The 21,981-nt window shown below is 52.2% G+C and overlaps 1 protein-coding gene across 3 annotated transcripts in view; it reads right to left on the reverse strand.

The window, feature by feature from the left end:
* The window catches only part of XXYLT1 (xyloside xylosyltransferase 1), a 163,693-nt gene that overhangs the window by 119,603 nt on the left and 22,109 nt on the right, over positions 1-21,981 (reverse strand). For 2 of the 3 annotated variants that reach the window (XR_003518638.2, XM_027587300.2), the window contains exon 2: positions 13,978-14,125. Coding sequence is in view for 2 of the 3 variants with exons in the window: in XM_027587300.2 (XP_027443101.2) it covers positions 13,978-14,125 (148 nt within the window). In the remaining variant the exon portion in view is untranslated. Of the gene's footprint in view, positions 1-13,977; positions 14,126-19,846; positions 19,926-20,806; positions 20,824-21,981 lie in introns of those variants that run through there. The other variant, XM_027587301.2, reaches the window with a different exon arrangement.

Consider the following 21,981-nt stretch of genomic DNA (forward strand, 5'->3'; position numbering starts at 1 on the left):
TTGACAAATATTTATGGAATGCCTATGTGCCTGACATTTTCTAGGCACTGGGCAACAGTGACCAAAATGTGTAAAAATGTCCTGCCCTCGTGGAGCCTACATTTGGGTGGAGGAAAGAGATAATCAAAAGAAAAAGTAGGGGCGCCTGGGTGGCTCAGTCGTTGGGCATCTGCCTTCGGCTCAGGTCATGATCCCAGGGTCCTGGGATCGAGCCCCGCATCAGGCTCCCTGCTCGGCGGGAAGCCTGCTTCTCCCTCTCCCACTCCCCTGCTTGTGTTCCCTCTCTCACTGTGTCTCTCCGTCAAATAAATAAAATCTTAAAAAAAAAAAAAAGTAAACTACGTTCTCTAGCAGATAGTGATAAGGGCTATGAAGAAAAATAAAGCAGGACATGGGCACTCTAGAGGAAAGCAGTGTAATTTTACACGGGATGGTCAGGGATGCCTCCCTGATGAGGTGGCATGTGGACAAAGATCTGAAGGAGGCAAGGGAGCAGGCCCTGGGGATGTCCAGAGGGAGGGCGGTCCAGGCAGAAGCTGGCGCAGCTGCAGGCAAGTGAACAAAGTAGAGCTTGATGTTTGCTGAGCTGACCTCACAGCTTTCGGGGGGCCCTCAGGCCCAGCGGGCGTCACAAGCAACAGACAGACATGGAGCCAAAGTCTATGAGCCTGGGACAGACAGCCCCCAGGTAATACTCCCACCGAAAGCCCCTGGAACAATGATAAAATGGCCAGATTACAGTCCATGGCCCGAGGTGGCCAGTTTGCATGCTGGATCTTTATCCAATCCCTCAGTCTTTAGGTGAGGACCTACCATCTGGGTGGGAAAGAGCCTTGCCCATGGGCTTACATGGGAGAGGTGGTGACTCAGTTAGAACTTCTAGTCAGCTATACCTGGTGTTGCCTTTTGGGGCCACACAGAACAGGCCTGCTTCCTCTCTCCAGGATAGCCCTTCAGAAAATGGCAAGTCTTCTCTGGTGTGGAGGCCCGGTTCCTTCAAGGGTTGGTTTCAAGATCCCTCAGCCGCCCTCTGGGTCACCTCCTCTGAAACACTCCAGTTTGTCAATGCCATGAGGGTGCCCCGCTTGCAGAGGGGCACCAGACCTAAATCTCCCTCCTTCTAAACAACTCTGTCCCCGGGGTCTCCTTAATCCTTCGGAGTCTGAGGCATACATCGGGTATGACACTTAGGGAGGGAGTCATGGTCTAAGCAACGAAGCAGTGACTAATTAAAATGCCATACGCGATGACACGTCCCATTGGCCGTGCTGCAGGGAAACGAGGGAACACTGACAGGATGGGCCTCTCCCTGCAGGCTGAGGCTTCAGGCGCCTGCCCCAGCAGAGAGAGCCACACAGATGTTTCATTATTACCCTTATTTGAGGGCAGCACTTCCGAAAGTGAGTTCTGTGAAACTGCCCTGTCTCAGAACGTGAATGGGTATTCCTCAAAAGGTGTTCGGTAGTAAGTTGTATTTGAGCAATGCTGCGTTGAAGCAAGCTACACTTTTTTTTACTTCAGTACTTAGAGATTTGGGGTTTGCTGACACGCACCTCCAAGAGGAAAAGCTCGGACACTGTATGTGCTGAGGCATTATGACGCTTCACGCACAGTCTCCACCAGCCTTTGTCACAACCCTACCATGTATGCACAATCATTATCCCCATCCTCTAAACAAAGCATCAGCACCTCAAACAAGTTACTGCCTGGACTAGGTGTCCTTCTGGCCCGAGAACTCAGAGATAGCCCAGGGACCCCTACTCCTGAGGAGGTTTCTGAGACATGGATAGACAGGAGTAACAGCACATCGGGGAGTCAAGGACTGCTTTATTATTAGCTGGGTGTGACGGAGAATTCTCTGGCAAGCCAGGCTTGGAGAATATGGCTGAGGCCCAAAGTCTCAGTAGGACCTCGCTCTCCCACTGAAGGAAGCATGAGGGGGTCTCCCCAACCCATCCTGCTGAGGTAGCCCTGTCTCATCTCACTTCTCCTGCCTCAAGAGTGGGAAGAAAACTCCACAGAGAAAGAAAGACTCCACTCATATATGTGACCTTTTACACAGGGACCATGTCCACTAGTAAAAAGGGTCCTGGAATCAGATTCTGTTTTGCCCTCCTCTGGGGAGGAATCAGGGAGCTCTCCCTCTCCCCTACATCCAAACACTAGGATAGCAAGGGGCAGAGCAAGAACTCACTCCCAGAGTGGCTGACCCTGTGTCTACACTAAACCGCCTCATCTGTCTTCAGGCCACTTTACCCCTGAAGTAAGCAGAGGCCACAGAACTAACTGTGGGTACGGGCATGTGCTGGCCAGCACTTTTCAGATTAAGGATTTCAGAGACTGAAAAACCATTTAAAACAGTATCAATGAGTTTAGGGGTCCTTGTTTCCGCTTTCTCCTGATATTGAGGCTGATGGGGGTAGGCGTAGAAAAGAGGCCAAAATCCTCTCTCTTCTTCCTCCTCCAAACCCAGGTTCTAACATGCATAAACCTCCCGTACAGGACCCTCCCCATTAGATGCATGTCTGCCTCGATGATGGATAACTAGACATTGATTAGAGATTTCCGATTTGGTTTTGAACTGAACAAAATTATGAAGTTCCACAAGCCAGCCTTCTCTACTTTAGAAACTGCCGTGTAAGAAGAGTACAGAGCATTAAAGACCTCCCATGGTAGTAAGTAAAAATACAAAGAGTACAGAACAAAGAAATCCGAACTGATATGGCTTTTACTACATTTGCCAGATATCATAAGAAAAAACAATGCAATTTTAAAGGGTTTTCTCTGAAGTTTGTACACGACCTCAGCATTTCAAAGTATGAATGAATGAATCAATGAACAAATGGAGAGCTGCCAGCCTGGATGTCCCCATTCTGGCTTGGTCCCAGCCTGCAGGCTTTTTGGCCCTGCATCCATTCTTTCTCACACGGGCCTGCGAACCGGGCAAGCTGCACCTGCACACGAATTACCCGAGTTCCACACCAGCCTTTCCTGTCCAGTGCCACTGGTCCAAAGTGGACCCAAGACTGTCCTCCAAAGAGTCCAGTTGTCTGCTCCAGCCTCAGGACCACAAGGGCCAGCAAAAGACTGCTGAAATAAGGACCCTCGGGATGATGGCACCCACAATGCCAGGAGGTCGGAGTCACCCCTGATTCCAAACCAGCCAGCTTTGTCATTCTTTTCTACGACAGCAAGCGTCGCTGGGCTTCATGAAGGTGACTCTGGGGCAGAGGAGGCTCAGGCCCCAAAATCTTACATATTCAGGGAACTTGCAACACCTTGCCTTGCCTGGTCTTCCTGCACACATAGGTCTCCTTGGGAAACATGAGCAGGATGGGGCTACAGTGGTAATAATAATGTGCTAGGACTAACGTGCAGATTTCAGGTGCACCAATTCTGGGAAATAGTGGAAAAGGCCTTCCGGGGGGGTGGGGGTTGGGGGTGGGGGGAGCGAGAGGAAACGTTTTCAGCTGCATCACTCCATTTCCAGCTCACAGTAACCCAGAGAGGAAGGCAGGTCAGACCTGGCACTCCTCACCTGGGAGACAAGAGGTGATACGCCTTGCCAGGATCATGCAGAAAATGTCCATATCCCATACAGAAGCTCTTTCCAGAAGGCAAAAGTGTGTGGTCTAAGAGCCTGAGAGTAACTCCAGCTTCACACCCTTGGTGCTGTGTTTGGAGGCACGCCTCCTCATTGCCACCAAACAGCCAACAACTACTAGGCACTCGCCATGGGCCAGGCCCAGTGCTAAGGGCTATCACAGGGACCGTCCCGGCAGTCCTCTGAAGCAAGTCCTGTACCCTCCCCATTTTACAGGTGGGGAAACGGAAATCCAGAGAGGTGGCAAGCTAAGTGTTCTAAGCCCGCTACATATACTAATCTGCGGAACGCTCATAACCACCCCATGAGAGGTGAACTGTTATCTCCATTGTATAGAGAAGAAAACCATAGACATCGACAGGTTCAGTAACTTGGCCAGAGTCACACAACAGGCCAGGGATGGTGCTGCTGGGAACACAGGCACAGTGGCTCCTGGCCCATGTTTCCCACCGTCCCACATGGCCTCTTTCAAGTAACTTCCCCTGGTAGCGAATCCAGTGAGTCACAGAGCAGCAATCTGCACCCAGTTCAGTCTGACCCTGAGCCTGAACTCCTTTTCTCTGTGACGTACTGACTCCCCTTTCAGCCTGCTTCAGACCTGCCCGGCTCAGTGTTCCCTGCAAACACTGGGCTGGCCTGGAAGTTGAGGAAAGCTCGGACGTGATCGTCTCTTGACCAACACAGTAGAATGGGGCCTCCCCTCTGGAATGGTGAAGCAGTCTTTCCAAGTCTCTGGGCTCCCATAGACCATGGCTGGCACTGTGAGGAGGCCAACGTCGCCAGCATGGAATGGGGCCCACGCAATGGACACATACCTTTGAAAAGTGGCCATCCATAGTCTTTAAGCATGGGCAGAGGCAAATGAGAGTGACTTTCCAGTGGAGAAATCTAACAAGTACTAGCTTGGCAAAGGAGATCAAGGAACATCAATAGTAATAAATCACATATTCTTGATATGCTGCAATGTGTCATTGATACAATGGGGTGAAAATGGCACTTTACCACTGTGCTCTTCTTCCCAAGAAGTCATAACTCCAGTCTAATGATGAGAAAAACATCAGACAAATCCCAACTGAGGGACACTCTATAAAATATCCGACTAGTGCTCCTCAAAACCGTCAAGGTCATCAAAAACAATAAGGCAAGCTGTAGAAAATTCCACTGCCAAGGGACATCTAAGGAGACATGACAACTGAATGTAATATGGGATCCTGGACGGGATCCTGGAACAGGAAAGGACATTAGGTTAAAACGAAGGCAAACTGAATAAAGCATGGGCTTTAGTTAGTAATAATGTATCAATATTGGTTTATTAATTATAACAAATGTACCATAATAAGGTAATATGTTAATAATGAGGAACACTGAGTGTGGAGTACATTCTGTACTTTCTTCATAAATTTTTTCTATAAATCTAAAACTTCTGTAAAAAACCCAACACTTGGATAAACCAGTGAGACCAATGGAGAGAAGATGCAAAGGCCCAAAGTGCCAAGGGCCAAAGGGGACTCTATGAACTCAGAGTGAAGACACGCACACACATGCACACACACGTGCAAATATCTGGAAGGGTGGACACCAAACAGAAAACTATGGAACACACAGAAAGCAAACACACACCACCTACAAGGCCAGCACGCTCCTGCTCTGTGTCCAGAGGAGCATGTGCCCCAGGGACGCTCGGAGGACACCTGGCTGGAGAGGACAGAGCAGCTGAGGGAGACCGATACCTGCTTCGATGAGCTGGGGAAACTGAGGCTGGGAGAGACGTGGCGTGGGACAACATAGGTCCTAATCTTTTAGTCACTAGGTGACTTTGCTGGAATGACCTCCCTTCTCCAGGCTCCATGTTGTCCATCTGTAAAACAGGCCTGCTCAATTCCTGCTTCAGCACAGAACTGTGAGGGGGCTGGACAGATAGATAACGGATCTGCTCAACCACCTTCGACAATCCCTGCTCCCCACAACTCAGTGTTCCCGTCCCTGCAGGACGCACAGTCACACAGCACGGGGACAACGGGACGCCCTGCTCCACTTCTGACAGGACAACTGGCCGGACCACCTCTTTGGGCAGCGCAGCCCATCCCGCACCATCCTCTCCGCCTAATTAGGCACTGGGTTTCTCCTGCTGGCCAGTGGGGGGCACTGATGATCTGGACAGGGGGGTCCCTCGATGGCTCGATGGCTGAGCCTGGGAACCACAGCCTTAGGAGCATCTGACCCGCAGAAACACCTGTGTGAAGTCATAAGCATCACCGTCATCGTCGTCAACATATCCCTGTTCAATATTTTCCCACACTGACCTCTCCTCACAATAATAGCCTGGAAGCAAGGAAGAAAGAGTCCAGTTACCCCCAGTTCACGGATGAGGAAAGCCAGGCTGGAGAGGGCTATGGTGTGGGCCAGCTGAGCTCTAATGCCCCCACCACGTGCACCAGCCCCCTCACAGCGGAGCCGAAAGCTCTGCTGTCCCGCTCCAGAACTGTCTGCCTCCTCACCTTGACGCAGCTTGGCCTCACCTGAGGCGGAACTGAGTATTCTCTGCTCACCCCAAAGCCCCAGGCACAGGGGTTAGGTACCCCCCAAAGCCCCAGGCACAGGATTAAGTCCCCCCAAAGTCCCAGGCACAGGGTTAGGTTCCCCCCAAAGCCCCAGGCACAGGGCTAGGTCCCCCTCAAGCCCCAGACACAGGGCTAGGTCCCCTCAAGCCCCAGGCACAGGGGTTAGGTACCCCCTCAAGCCCCAGGCACAGGGTTAGGTCCCCCTCAAGCCCCAGGCACAGGGTTAGGTTCCCCCCCACCAAAGCCCCAGGCACAGGGCTACATCCCCCTCAAGCCCCAGGCACAGGGTTAGGTCCCCCCCAAAGCCCCAGGCACAGGGCTAGGTCTCCCCCAAAGCCCCAGGCACAGGGCTAGGTCTCCCCCAGGCACAGGGCTAGGTCTCCCCAAAGCCCCAGGCACAGGGCTAGGTACCCCCCCAAGCCCCAGGCACAGGGCTACATACCCCCCAAAATGCCAGCACAAGGCTAGGGGCAGAGCTGGCCCTCAACTTTTGGTTGACTGACTCACAGGCAAACAGAAGCTTCCACAAATGCAAACCCTCCCACGCCATCTCAGAGGCTGGGTCTGGATGGTAAGCCTGGAAACATGAGCAACAGAGCTGGACCAGCCTCTAGCCCAAGCCAGGGAAGTATAGGGGTGCCCTCATGCACACAGGAGTTGGTAGAGTGGACTGTGGACAGCACTGGCTGGGAGTCAGGGAGCCCAGGTCCTGTCCTTGCTCAGGCAGGCACTGTGATCCTGGAAAGTCTCTCCCCATCTCTATGCCTCCGTTCCCTTATCTGAAAAATGGGGTCAGAGTGTCTGCTGTGCCCCTACAGGTGGACACGAGCATCCTTTCTAAAGATGAGAGGTTGCAACTGATGGGTGCTTTGTCCCTAGACAGGCGGAGACACTCTCTCCTCATCTCAAATGCCCCCTCCTCAGGGTGGCCTGAACAGAGCCAGGCAGAGCGACCAGTCCCCACACCCCACCGATGACCCCACCCGACCCTCCGAGGCGCACAGAGAAGTCTAGACATGGGTGCTGCCGGCACAACTCATGGCCAGCACCCACACGAATCCTGACCCTGGAGGTGCCAATCCCCACCACAGGCTGAGTCAGGAGAGGCTTCGCTCCTCAACCCGCAGGGAGGCAAACCAAAACAAAGATGACACAGACCCAAGTGAGCAGCTCCCCCACGCTCCACCAGGGCCCAAGGTATATAAACCACCTATGTCATACGGAGCTGGTTTTGTGCAAAACTCATCAGTTAATCAATCAACTGGAATTTTTTATGTCCCCCTCACCCCAACAGAAACCAGAGTAAAAAGGGTCAAGTGCCCAGGCTAGTCTATCGAAGCCGAGGGGAGGCACGGTATGGCTAAAGCCTAGCTCTATGGCCCAGGTCTGGGTTCCAGGGCCCAGGGACAAGAACAGGGGGTCTAGGAGAAAAAGAGAGTTTCTGTGACCCTTCCAGGGTTCAGACCTCACCAAGGCCTGAATCGGGTAGTTAGCCTCCCTCCTCCCAACTTCCTTCTGCCTGGACTCAGGGGTTTGTCAACATAAGCCTGAGCCTATCTCCAAAAGGCTGAGGAGTGCACTAGGCTCCAAAATACCCTTTTTTCTTTCCTTCCACCCTTGCCTCAACCTTATTTATTTATCCAACAAATCTATTTTTCATCTCATTCCACTGGAGCATCTATCTCAATTCAGTGTTCAGAGTAAAGCAATTAGATGGCGCTAATTCACACTAAAGTGCAAAGGACTACCAGTCAAGTGGTACTGTGACAGGAATATCTGCATGATTTTGCAGGAGTTTACAACCTCCTAACTGGAGGTCCAAATGGAAGACTGTCTGTTCCTCCTACTCTCATAATACTACTTCCTCTTGTTCTGGACCCACTGAGCTGCTAAAAGCTGCAAGTTAGGTCCTAACTGTCCTAACAGCAGCCAGTGCAATGCCAGTGACAACCTCTGTGGCCCCTGGGCTCTCGTGCAAAGGCTGGGGATGCCTGTCAGGGCTCAGCTTCCGCATGTGTACATATGCTTGGTACACACAGGTACACGTGCACACACACACCTACATGGGTGCACTCCAGACTAGCTGCTGCTTGAGGCTGGGGAGTCCGCCCGTGGGTCTCTTACAGCCCACCCATAACGCCCAGCCCAGCCAACACTCAGTAAGGGTAGGCAGCTGGACCCCACTATCTCCCACAGTGATCCACTCCCATCTCAGACACATCAGCCTTCCAAAAGCACAAGTCTGGTCAGGTTCCTCCATGTCAGAAATGCCCACAGAAGTTCTGTCTCCTGTGGACACGGGCCAGCCCCTCAGCCTGGGATCCAAGCCTCCATGGCACATGCCAACCTCCTTCGCCCATCTTCTTTCCCACTACTTTCCAAAGTGGGCTCTGATATGGTCATCAAAACAGGCAGTGTGTCCTTTCCCAAATACACACCGTAACTTCCCAACTGCCTCAACTGCTCACTACCCATTTCAAATAATGACCCTTCGCCCACCCTTCAAAGCCTACCTCAAGTACCACCTCCTCCATGAATGCCCTCGTCCTTTGTGCCAAATGCCTGGAGTCATCCTCTTGTGAGACTCTCAGCATTGTGGTGGCTCTCCATTGTGGTTTTCTTTCTTTTTTTCAAAGATTTTATTTATTTGAGAGAAAGAGAAAATGAGCAGTGGGGAGGGGTAGAGGGGGGGAGGGGGGGAGGAGGGGGAGAGAGAGAGGGAGGGGGAGGGAGGGAGGGAGGGAGGGAGAGAGAGAGAGAGAGAGAATGAGCGGTGGGGACGGGCAGAGGGAGAGGGAGAAGCAGACTCGCTGCTGAGCAGGGAGCCCGATGCGGGGCTCGATCCCAGGACCTGGGATCATCACCTGAGCCGAAAGCAGACACTTAAACTATCTGAGCCACCCAGGCGCCCCTCTCCCCTTGCGGTTTTCTTGATGTCCCACCCTGACTGCTGGACCTTGCCACCCACGCCTCTGCCATGAGCCCGCAAAGCAGCAAGGTGACAAACATCTCTGAGACGGAGGAGTGGCCAGGCCCCACACCATGCACACACTAGACCCTTGGCAAAGGGTTGACCCCAGGACAGGAGAACCTTCCAAGAGAGACTCGTGGGGCGTCTGGGGCAGCCTTACCACTGCTGACTGTCTGGGCAACCGTCCTCCCTGTGCAGGGGAGAATGCCACAACCACGGACCGGGCATCATGGCTCAGCCTCAGTGACACCTGTTTTTATGGCCCTGTTGCTAAGCTGGAGCCAACAGCTCCTTGGAGCCGCGTGACACAGAAGAGGGAAGTCGGCAGTCCCTGAGGGGCTGCTCTTCACTCCCTCCAACTCCAGTGGGGCAAAAATGTTTTCTTTTCCATTGCATAAAGATGCTTCCAAAGGTGACAAACCTAACACCACTTGGAGGAGGAGATAAAAGCCCTATGAGTGTGAGTGGGGAGCACAGTGGCTGCATGTCAGTGGCAGGACAGGCCAGCCAGCCACACCTGACCCCGCCAGCATGCAACCGGAAGGAAAACAGGCTCTGACCAAATCAGAGCCAGCACGTTTTGCGGGCAGGGCCCCTCAGTCCTCACTCTGCCAAGACGGTCTAGGTGGTACTGCTCCAAGGGGGACAATCAGAGTAAAAACACACGAGGTTGACCATCCCCCACCAAGCCCCGCCGGGCCCTCTCCACAGGGCTGCAGTGAGGAGCCAAGACAAGGAGAAGAGGAAACCAGGTTTTGCAAGCTTTGAGGGGCTACATGGGTGTGAGAGGCTGGCGCGGCAGGTCTGGCCATCCGGATGAGCATGGGACAGGTCACCAGAACCCAGGGCCGGGAGGCCCAGCATGCCCTATGACTCAGAGCAGTGCCCTGACCTCAGCTCCTTGCTTTCTGTCCTGTCGAGGGAGACAGGAACCGTGCAGACCCTCGTATGGGGCTGGCTGCCTGAGGTCCCCCTGAGAGGTCAGACAGCAGTGAGCAGAGAAAATTGTGCAGACCCTCGCATGTGCACGCTGGTGACACTGGGGGCAGGGGGTGGCGACACAGGATGGCTTTTGTAAGGGTCACCTCTGGCCCAGTGACTCCAGCCATGGGGAGTTATCATAAGGAAATAATCCTAATTAGAGAAAATTATCTTTATGTATGTGGATATTAATCACAGTATAATTTATGATTGTAAACACACACACACACAACACACACACACACACACACACACACAAAGTGCCAGGTAGCTGAGAAACAGGGAAATGATAAGTGAACTGAGGTTCATCTGCTCAATGGAACCATTCAAAAATTTTTTCAAAGACGAGGATCACACAGAAAATGGTGATGAGTCCCATTAATGGAATATGTCATGACACAGCTTTACTTGCACCATTTCTTTCAACCTTTGAGCTTAAATGTTCAAGCTCATATTCTGATATGCACAGAAAGACCGAGGATGTTTTAAATCTATGACATAACTCCGACTTCGCCTAAGTTTTTAAAAAGCTGCATGCTGGGAAAATATTAGAAGATAATGAAGGAATTCGTGTTTATGTAGTAGTAGAAGGGTAACTTTTTTCTATTTTAATGTAGTTTTCAGATATTCTTTTATTCTTATATATACTTTTAAAATAGAATAAGTAAATAGAGTGTCAGGGTGGCTCAGTCGGTTAAGCGTCTGCCTTCGGCTCAGGTCATGATCCCAGGGTCCTGGGATCGAGCCCCACATCAGGCTCCCTGCTCAGCGGAGAGCCTGCTTCTCCCTCTTCCTCTGCCCCTGCCTGTGTTCTCTCTCGCTCTTGCGCACGCTTGCTCTCCCTCTCACTCTCAAATAAATAAAATCTTAAAATAAAATAAGATAGAATAAGTAAACATATTTTCAGGGTAGTTCAGGTACGGAAGGGTGGCCCCGCTGCTCCGGGAGGGAGGGCGAGCACAGGCGGCCACACAGAGAACTAACTGGGATGCCTGGGGCAAGCACCAGACAGGACCTCCCGGGGCGTAGCTCAGCAGAACCTGAGCTGTTCTGACCCAGCCTTCCTGGGTGGGACCAAGGACTTGTGACCCACCCCACTCCCTTCTCCACTTTCCCAGAGGAAGTAGAACTCTGTGAAAGAAACAAATAACCAAAATAGCAAAAATATACCAATTACACAAGAACAAAACCATCAACAAAGCACAAAACAACAGTAGTTTCTATGATTAAAAAAAAAAAAAAAAGGAATACCAAAAAAGCCAGCAATAAAGAGCCAGGACAAACTCAAGGCAGCACTAAGCGTGCTTGAAAACAAAGCATCCTTCCAAAAATCGCAGGATGTGCCGAAGGCTCTGGCCAAGTGCCGGGCGGCAGCTAGACTGCTCAGCAGAGACGCCCAGACTCCGCAGGAACTCCAGGACTGCTCGTTTCGTTTTAGGACTATTAGATTTTAGTAACTCCTAGTAACTCTCTTCATAGGAAGTGGACTTTGGGCTGACGTAAAAGTGAATCTCCGGCTAACACTATCGTTTGCCTGAAGAACCCAAGAAAGGGATTCGGTGTTTGGGCACCTCCGCTCCTTCCCCACCGATCACGGGCCCCTCGGGGGCATGAACCCACACTTGGAGGGACACCGACATCTGATCTACTGCAAACACAGCAAAAGCCTCGTCCCTGCAGACGCTGCCCCCAGACAAGGCCCAGGCTTCGGGGGCAGGGCAAAAGTCAGAGAGCAGAGGGGCGGCAGTCTGGGGGCTCCCTAAGTCCCGTCATCTGCTGGCCCTCCCCGGCACTGTGAGGCACAGCTAGCTTCTGTGCCTTCACCATCCCCAAGGAGCTGTACTGCCCCTCGCTCTGGGCACCCCGAAGCCTGGCCTGGCCCAGAGTTTAGCACATGCTGGGTGGTGACCTACCAGCTGCTGAGGGAGGGGCGAGGAAAGGGAGGGGAGGAAAGGGAAAGTCGGCCATGCCTCCTCCCAGATCTCCTGCTGGCCCTCGCCAGTCCTTCCCTCACAGCATTTTGCCGAGCCAATCACGCATGCAGGACCACAGCACCGACCAGGCCCTGGAGGCCCCCTCTCGTCAAGATGTTTCAAATTAGTTTAATCATGGCATCCTCTGAGCAGACAGAATCCTGCTCCCAAGCTTCATCTATGCAGCAATCAGGATGGACTGCTGGGCAGGGGGCAGGGGTAGGAGAGAGGAGCAGGATAAGGTAGAACCCCTCGTCCCTCAGCTCCCCGGGACCGCAGAAACCCACAGGGGGATTCCTGTAGGCCTGGACTCTTCCAAATACAAGCCAAAATAGCTCACTAGATGGGCTCCTTTCATTTTCTAGGTGGGGAAACTGAGGCCTAGAGAGGCAAAGTGGCTCAGCAAAGGCACGCAAGTGGCTGGTGGCAGGGCTGGGTCTAGCACCATGTCTGTCTCCCCTCTAGAATTCAGAACAGCGGGAACACCTTCCTTACATCTGCATCCCCCACAGCACCAGCATCGGTCGTACCCAGAGGAACCACTCACGGCACACTGGGAGGCGACAGAGGAGATGCCGTTTAGAGAAGCAGGCCTCCAAGTCAGACCGACTGGGCCCAAATCCCAGCCCTGACACTTAAATGGCTGTCTAACCCTGGCCAAGTCCACTCCTCAGTTCCCCAGCTATGGTGGTGCAGGGCTGGGGGGAGGACTCGGTGAGCTCACAGAGCTGCACTGGCTACTGGGGAAGAATCACAAATGCTAGCTCTTCCCCGACACCCTCCTCTCTCCTTCTGATCCCTCCCTGCTCAGCAAATCTCCCTGGGCCTTGCCTTCCAGCAAGAGAACATTCAGACGCCTCTGTGGTACAGGGACTTGCCTTGTGGAGACAGTCACAGCCACGGTGGGCAGGTTCAAATTTCCTGGGGCGTCCCAGGGACACCACACTGCCAAGGGGAACCCAGCTTCAATTCCCGGCTTACAGGCCCCTTCCGACACCAGTGGCTCCTGACCCCTCCTTCACCTCTGCTCCGCTGGGCTGGAACAGCAGGTACCACCACAAAAAGGCCTAGCTGTCCCCTGGGCGATCAGGTTCTGCCCGGTCTGGCTGTTGAAACCCCAACAGTCACAGTTCAAGTCGTAGCTACCCCAAGACCCCGGAACTCCCCCCTGCACCCCTAAGAGGCTCAGGTCATGGTTCACCATGGCCAGAAAACTGGCGGGCATATCCAGAGCTCCAGAATCAATCAAGGACCACCGGGAGGAAGAGAAGCCAGCAGCCTGGCACACCCCACTAACAAGAACCCTCCAAGGGCTCTAACCCAAGGGTGACCAGACCTGCTGGCACTGCCGCACGAGCCCAACCTACCACAGACGAGACAATCAATCTCTTCTGCCCCGGAGGGGCCAAAGCCCAGAAAAGCCTCTGATTGATTGTGTGTCAAAGTTTCAGAAAACTGAGTTAGAATTTTCACTTCTCATATGTGGACTGGATATTTTAAAGTCAGATAAGTACAGGAACAAACTAGAGAGAAGAGGGTCACAGATTTGGATGGAGGATCCTCTAGCCCAACCTGCCACTTTACAGATGAGCAAACTGAGTCCCGCGGCGGGTAGGGAACGTGTGCAGGCGCTGAGTCAGGCCCAGAGCCCAGATGCCTTGCTTGAGTCTGGAGATACCACACTGCACAACTTCCACTGTCCTCGTGAGTGGGGCCCAGCAGCTGTGCACCCCAGGGCCCTGCCCTTGAGTCTCTGTGCAGAAAGCTGTGACACAAAGGGCATGGCTGGCCCCCTCACCCTCTCCCTCGTGTCTCAGTGGAGCTCTTCTCTCTGATTCAGGGCACTGGCAGCTTTGAACCAGGGCTACTGGCGCGCGTCCAGGTTACCTTTGGGCATAATCTGATGCATGGCGACCGAGAGGAAGAAGATGGAGTCGCTGTAGTAGGTCCCTGAGCCAGCACTGAAGTGCTTCTGCATGGCCTCCACCACCGGGAAGAGCTTGTCCGTCAGCACGCCAACATCATGGAAGACAACCTGCACAGGACACGAGGAAACCGCAGGAATGAGCAGACCCGCTCGAGACAGCCAGCACACACGCTGCCCTTCCAGGGGCCACGAGCAGGGCGGCCCAGGTGAGAGTTACGAAAATGAGGAACCACAGGGAGCCAGCAAAGGCTTGGCCGTGAGGACAGGGACACCACGTGTGAGAGTTGTGTAGGCATGCATGTCGGGGGAGCGCAGTGGAAGAGGAATGGGAGCCCTCCCCAGTCTGCTTTCTGCTTCCGAACCCCAAGCTGGGCCACTCGGAAACGGGAAGCCACGTGAAAACGTCTGGTCCTGAGATTTGGGACCCTCCTCGAGTCTGGGCAGCTGGTGGCAGCCCTGGCATCGCCATGCCCAGCAACCGCTCCATGTGTCTGATGCCCCACCTCCCCGTCCAACAGCGTGGACAGGGAGGGGACCCCCAGAAGACAGCCCCGGAAAATGCCGAGTGCCACAGTCAACTTGTCCATCAATTCAACCAGCATTTCCTAAGGGCCCCAGACACTCTGGAGGTGCGGTGAGAGCTAGACGGAATAATCAGGCACCACTTCCTGCAAAACACTTGGGATCTAGAAAGGTCAGCAGCTACTGAACAGAGCTCTGCAAGTTATGAAACACTTTCACGCACCCCGATGCCCGTGACAACCTAGGACTTAGTGAGGCAGACGTCACTATTATAGCTCTATTATGATTACAGATTTATTATCATTACAAATGAGAACGCAGATGCTCAAAGAGGTTACGCCTGCCCAAGGTCACAAAGCTACTAAGTGGCAGGGCCAGCACTTGAACTCTGGTCTCTGGATTCCAAGTCCCTCGCTCTTCCAGCTATAAATGCATCCTCTTTCTTAACAGCAACCACATCGGCATAAGCAGCAAACAGAATAGATAAGAGTACTAACAGGACCCTAAAGAGTTGGTTTTCCTTGGCTGACGTTATTCCAGATTATAAATTCATCCCACATGCAGCTACCAAATTACCATGCACTCTGCTCACATAAGTCTTGCATGTTTTCTCTGTTGCTCCGTGTGCCCCCCCCGCCCCCAACATCTAGAACACTCCACTGCACACCAGAGGCACTCAGTAAATACAGCCCAGGCCAGAAGCCTGATGTTCCTCCGCCTCCAGCCTCAGCCCTCGCTAGAGGTCTGCTGATGACCCCTCCGACCTCCCTTTTACCCTGGCAGCTCACAGGGAAAACCTCACCCTGCCAGGCTGCCACATATTGCTCAGCCACCACCATATGGACTCCAGGACACCAAGAGTGAGGGGAGAGGCCCCGCGACTCCCCTGACTGGCTTGTTTACCTGGTCAGGGGCTCTGCCAGGGGAGAAAAGACTGGTGAGGGCAGGGCCCCGAGGTTCTCAAGCAGGCGGGTGCCACCCCCGTCATCTACGATTGCCCTTCCTCGACCCGTCTCAGCTCATTCCCCGCCCGGCCTGCACCTCCAGAACCTTCAGGCATCAGGTCATTAGAAGAACCACCTTTCCCGGCCCAGCAGTGGGGGTCCACCGCCCTGTCCGCTTCTCCCGACTTTAGGTTCTACTTTTGGCAGAAACCTGTTTTTGTCTTCACTCACTTAAGCGTTTGCTTTTCTCTTTACTTGTGTTTCCGAAACACCATTACACTTAGATAAACTTTTATACTGTGTTAGCGTCATTGTTCTTGTAACTCTTTGTCTTCTTCAAATGTATTCACATTTCTCTCCTAATGAGCTATTTTCCTTTATCCTTTTCCTGACTCATTTTTTGATGTTTTCTTTTTCATGACTTCTCAACCAGTTCTGCTATTCCCCAGTCCAGATGCCCAATTATGCCTTTTACCTCCTACACCTCCCTTGCTCCCCTCACCCCACCCTGGTGACTTCCTTCCTGGCTGCGTGAGCACCACAAACCCTAGGTCTCCCACCTCCTGCCCTGTCCCCTCCAAACCAGCCCCTGTTGTGCCTCTCGAATAACCAAATACCCAACTTCCCTTCTCCCTCTCCTTGACTTCTAAACCTCCAATGGCTCACTGCACCGGTCACAGTCCAAACTCCCCAGCAAGGCTCCAGACACCCGGCCCTAGTGACTGCCTATCCCTCGCGCCCTCCCTCCTCTGGGGAGTGAGCAGAACTGAACCAGGCTGCCCCCACCCTGTCCTAGATCCTCGTATATTTGTACCTGCTCTTTGCACCATGGGGAACCCCTCCCAGCCCCCATGTGTCTGGTAAACTCCTATCCAGTCTCCCAACCTGGCTCAGACACCGGCGGCCCTGGCCTTGGCTCAGCGTCCCACAATTCATCACATCCTCCTCGGCACCCTCCATCACCCGGATGGAGGCTCCGCTTCCCTGTCTGACTTCTCTACAAGCCTCTGGCGTTCACTGAGGCCAGACGCCATGGCTTCTCTGTGCCCCGTGCCCAGCCCCCGGCCACAGGACAGGCCACCACAGAGGTTTGTGGTACCAAATGAACTTACTAGCTTAGTAACGAAGTTACTAAACCAACCAGAGCCTAAAATACAGAAATGATAACACCTACCTCCTATGGTGGCTTTTAGGACCACCTGGGACAAGTAGAGAAAGCACCTAGTTCAGGGGCTGCCACGCTGCGATTATTCCTAAGTATTAGCATTCTGCCCCCAGCCCCATCCTCAGTCCCCTGAATGCCCTCACAAGCCAGCTTTTCCCTCTGAGCCTCATTACCCCTCCAAACCATGGCTGGAAGTAGGAATTTGACAAGAAGCTAGAAGCTGACAGGAGGGTTCTCTCAGAAATGGAAGCCTCTGTATTCATTAAAAAGGAAGACAGAGAATGGATACGTGCAACCAAACACACACACGTACACGCTCAGCACAGAGCCTACCGAAGCCGAGCTGAGGGAGACAGCTTTCAGCAGCCAGCTTATTCCCTTACCCGGGCCCCCAGCTCACCCCAAAGCTTCACGGGAGACAATTACACCCTATCAGCATTAATAGATTTATGAGGACAAACTGTACTCAGTACATTGTTTCAAATGCTGCACACTGAAGCACCCGCTCCAATGAATATTTCATTTAATAAATCTACTTAAAGATAAATTAATATGTTCCATGGACACACAGCAAGAAGCAAACCACAGGCACGCCAAGTGTGAAACACAACACCCAGGCCTCCCAATGTCTAAAACCAGTTTGCAAACTGTGACCTTCCAAGGGCAGAGTCGGAGTCAGGCACACTAGGAAGCCCCCAGCCCAGGGTCTGGTGCCCGGCAGGGGGCGGTGAGGCAAGAGAGATGGAAGGTGCAAAGTGAGGGGGAGGGGGTGTGGGTTAGAGAAAAGGTCACCCCTCCCACCATTCCTCCCCCCTTTTAAATCCCCAACCTCAAGGGCTGCGGGAAGAATTACCATATAACCTAGAAAACCAGGAGGAATATAAAGTGACTCCCATATCGATGGCAACTGGCCAATGAGAAGACCTAAAACAATGGTTTGGTTTGCACCAACTTGACTATACAATTTTGGGAGACTTAGATTAAAAAGTCAAATCACTATTTGTAACTTCTATAAATTTATTTATATATAAATACTTAAAATTAAAATCCTATTAAAGTACTATTTTTTCCCACACCGGCTCACAAAATGATTTCTTTTTGAACCTCTCCTGTGCATGCTCCACATTAGTGCCTTTATCAACCTGAGGTGAGACATCCAGAGCCGTTTTCCGGGACACATCATCCTTGCCATCCATTTAAGATACAGCTTCTTGTGAATTTGTGTAGGATGGTGTCATTGGAAATGGTATCCCAACCCATGAGAATCCACATTCATAGCATCAAGCCATTACTTTTTTTGTCAGCCTATAATTACATATTTGTAGCCACTTACTATCTTCCTTTTATTAGTGATCTTTAAAGGCTCACTTATATCAATATTCTACACTTGTAATTATGAAATTAAAACCCCAGGAAGGATGACTAAATCTGTGTTAAATTTCTTCGCCTCCTTTTATTTTTAATTAATTCTGTCAAGTGACTTCTAGAAGCACTTAAATTCAGTAATGACTGAGGTTGTTCCAGGCTAAGGTGTTCTCAAGCTGTACTTTGTGGTTCAAATAAAACATGTAGTTGAGAGAGCACTGAGTACAAGAGACTCAGGAAAGACTCAACTCTTTTGGAGTTGGGCAAATTGGGGAGGCGGGGAGAAGGGAAGCTTGCCTCCCATCCACCATGCACAGCACATTCTGGACACTTCCAATACGAGGAGACCCAAGCAACCAGAACAGCACAGTCTAGTGCCAGGGAGGGGGAGAGGTCTTTGCCAGCCTGGCCCTGGGCTCGCGGGCACAGACAGGCCTGAAGAGCCAGGCCACAGCTCCCCTCAGCACTCACTGAGGACATAAAGCAACGCCAAGTCTTAGCTCAACTTAGTGGAGAAAACTCATTGATCACTTGGCATGCCCCACAGGGAGTCAGGTCACACCATGATCCGGGCGCCAAGAAACCAGGTGACAGGGGCTGGCTCTGCACACAGATGTCAGGTTCCCAGGAAACACCAAGGCAAGGTCTGCTTGAAGAACAGCGACTCCTCCAGCCACGGACACAGTGGCACAGGATGGCAACATCGCGTCCCCATGCTCAGCTGGAGACTGTCCCCAGAACTGCTGCTGGAGAGAAGAACGATAGCACAAAGCTAACATTCCTGGTGCACCTGCCACAGGCTGGAATCTATGTACTGCAGGAATGGCCAACGGGGTGTCCACTTGCCCCAAGGGGCGGCCTGGAGCACCGGGTAGGAAGGCTTCTGCAGCTGCATCTGGACTCAAGCCACCATCAGTACCAGTGTCCACCAGTGGGTGCGCAAACTCGACCCCCAGTGCTGTGGGTGCCCTGTTTCGGTCCCTCCCTAATGTGACTTTCATCACTTCTGCAAGATGTCCTAGATGTAATTCAATCTTGCCAGGCAGAAGCACAAACAGCTGAAGAGGAAAAAGGAAGCCTGCCCGTCTAATTCCCAAAGAATTTCCAACATCCAAGCTCATGACCCACTTTACTAACAGCTCAAAAGCTAAAGGCGTCCTCACTACAAGGTGTCCAGTTGCTACAATACATCTTGTCTGGTTCCCTCCCCACTCTCCTCTCCACCTCACACTTACTGCACTATCAGAAGTTTCCAGATAACCAGATCTGCAGTTAACGTTCTGGGACTCCTACAAGATTCCCAATGTTTCGGCAGATTCCATTTCTCCCACACCTCGATCTGGCCCGGGTAGGGAGGACAGGTAAGACAGACCCAGCAGCTATGGAGAGGGCCCGCCGCTCGGGGGGTGCCTGAGGGCCGAACCACGTCAACCAGCAAGCTGCAGCCTCGCTGTCAGGAGGGGAGCCGGGATCTGAGCCCTCCAACTCCAGAGCGCAGAGGCTGTCGCTGGGGGGGTCCTACAAAAATGCAGACTCCTAGGTCCTCGCCCCAGACATCATGAGCCAGTTTGCAGGCAGGCTCAGGAATCTTCGTTCAGAAACCAGCCGTAGGTGAGTCTACTGCAGGTGGTCCTCAGACCCTCAGAGAAGTGCCCTCCCGGACTTGGTGCCAGTCAGACGGCCTCAGGGTGCTGGCTGGGCTCAGCTCTGGCAATCACACTGCAGGAAAGCTGTGGGCAAGCTCCCACAGCATGTCCAAAGGAGAAGACCAAGGTGGCAAAAGGTCCAGAGCCCTTCCCCTGAGAAGCAGCTGGAGGGTCTGTGGGTACGTACCCCGGTGGGGATGTGCCAGATCTTTCTCTCCCGTTCCTCCATCTCTCCCCATGCATGTTTTCACATTTTATTTTCTTGCCTGTAATGGAGAGAGGATAAATAGCAAAGGAATACCCCTACCCCCTTTCAAACCTCGATTCTCTGTTGACTAGGAGCCCCTAACAGAGGAATCGAGCAGAGACCCCGAGTTAGAACAGGCCACCATGACGGCAGGAGAGAAGAACCCAGACTGAGGAACTGGACACGGTGCCCTGTGTGCCCAGTGTGCCTGCACCAACGTCTCTTAGCCCTCACCCCGTGTTGCGCTCCCCACCTCCAGCAGGTAAAAAGATGAAGACCTGATGAGCATATAGCAACATAAAGAGGCTGTGTACATGACAAGAGCGGACTTGTCATGTTGTGACCTACAAGACACGCCAAGTGTCTTGTAGGTGCTCTGCTCCGTAGACCTCCAAACACCCGGGCCCTCCCAGGGAATTTCCAGGATGACCCCGAGGAACTACGGCAAACCACCCGGACAGAGCCACATCCTCGAAAGGCAAAGAAGGATCTGAGAAAAGACGAAAACATGGAGAAGAGTGGAGACAGACAGAGGAAGTGGCCCAGATGCTCCTCCGAGGCTGACTACGAATGAACCATAAGGCGACTCCAAGAGAAAATTGGGAGGAGGGGGATGGAAAGGTCAGCGCTCTCTTCTGGACTCTGGAAGTGTTCATGACCAGCTAACAGTGACGTCAGACTGTGGCTGCATGGCCTTCCAGATATCCTTGCCACAGCTGAGCGGCGCATTAAGCAGAAATCCGTAATTTCTACAGCACGGTGCAGCTAACCGCCCAGCTCCGTGGCCCGTTTCACCAGGCCACTCACCCGCCGCCTGCTGCCCTGGTCTCCAGGTCCCAGATCCCTCCTCTCAACCCTGAGCAGTCATTCTTAAAAACAAATGCCTCGGTCACTCCTCACCTTTTCCAGCACTCACTAAAGAACACATTTAGTGAGTTCTTTAAAACAATCCTTACATAGCAGTTACAATCATTCCTTAATTCGCTTCTTTTACAAATGATGAGGTTTGGTTTTTTTACATGTAATGCCAAACTTGCTGACAGTCCAGGCCAATTTTCCACAATATAATGTTTTCCACCTCAAAAGATAAGAGAAGGCATGAGACGGAAGGAGAGCAGTGGAAGGATGGAAGAGCTATTAGGTCAGAGAGAGAACGACAGACTGTCTGGGGAAACCTCAGGAGGAGCTGTCTGGTCTCTCTACTCACCAGGAAGTCCACTGACTATAGATCTGGCAGGTCTTCTTGACCAGGTTCCCTGATCTGTTAAAATCCCCCATGACCTTCATCAAGATAAAAAGCTTTTGCACAGCAAAAGAAACAGTCCACAAAACCAAAAGACAACCGACAGAATGGGAGAAAATATTTGCAAATGACATATCAGATAAAGGGCTAGTATCCAAAATCTATAAAGAACTTATCAAATTCAACAGCCAAAGAACAAATAATCCAATCAAGAAGTGGGCAGAAGACATGAACAGACATTTTTCCAAAGAAGACATCCAAATGGCCAACAGACACATGAAAAAGTAGTCAAGATCACTCGGCATCAGGGAAATCCAAATCACAAAACCTCAATGAGGTACCACCTCACACCCGTCAGAATGGCCAAAATTAACCAGTCAGGAAACGACAGATGTTGGCGGGGATGCGGAGAAAGGGGAACCCTCCTACGCTGTTGGTGGGAATGCAAGCTGGTGCAGCCCCTCTGGAAAACAGTCTGGAGGTTCCTCAAACAGTTGAAAATAGAGCTACCACACGACCCAGCAATTGCACTACTGGGTTTTTAACCCCAGAGATACAAATGTAGGGATCCGAAGGGGTACGTGCACCCCAATGTTTATAGCAGCAACGTCCACAATAGCCAAACTGTGGAAAGAGCCAAGATGTCCATCGACAGATGAATGGATAAAGAAGATGTGGTATATATACACAGTGGAATATTATGCAGCCATCAAAAGGAATGAGATCTTGCCATTTGCAACGACGTGGATGGAACTGGAGGGTGTTATGCTGAGTGAAGTAAGTCAATCAGAGAAAGACATGTATCATATGACCTCACTAATATGAGGAATTC

Source organism: Zalophus californianus, chromosome 1 (assembly GCF_009762305.2).
Source record: "Zalophus californianus isolate mZalCal1 chromosome 1, mZalCal1.pri.v2, whole genome shotgun sequence".
Lineage (NCBI taxonomy): Eukaryota > Metazoa > Chordata > Mammalia > Carnivora > Otariidae > Zalophus > Zalophus californianus.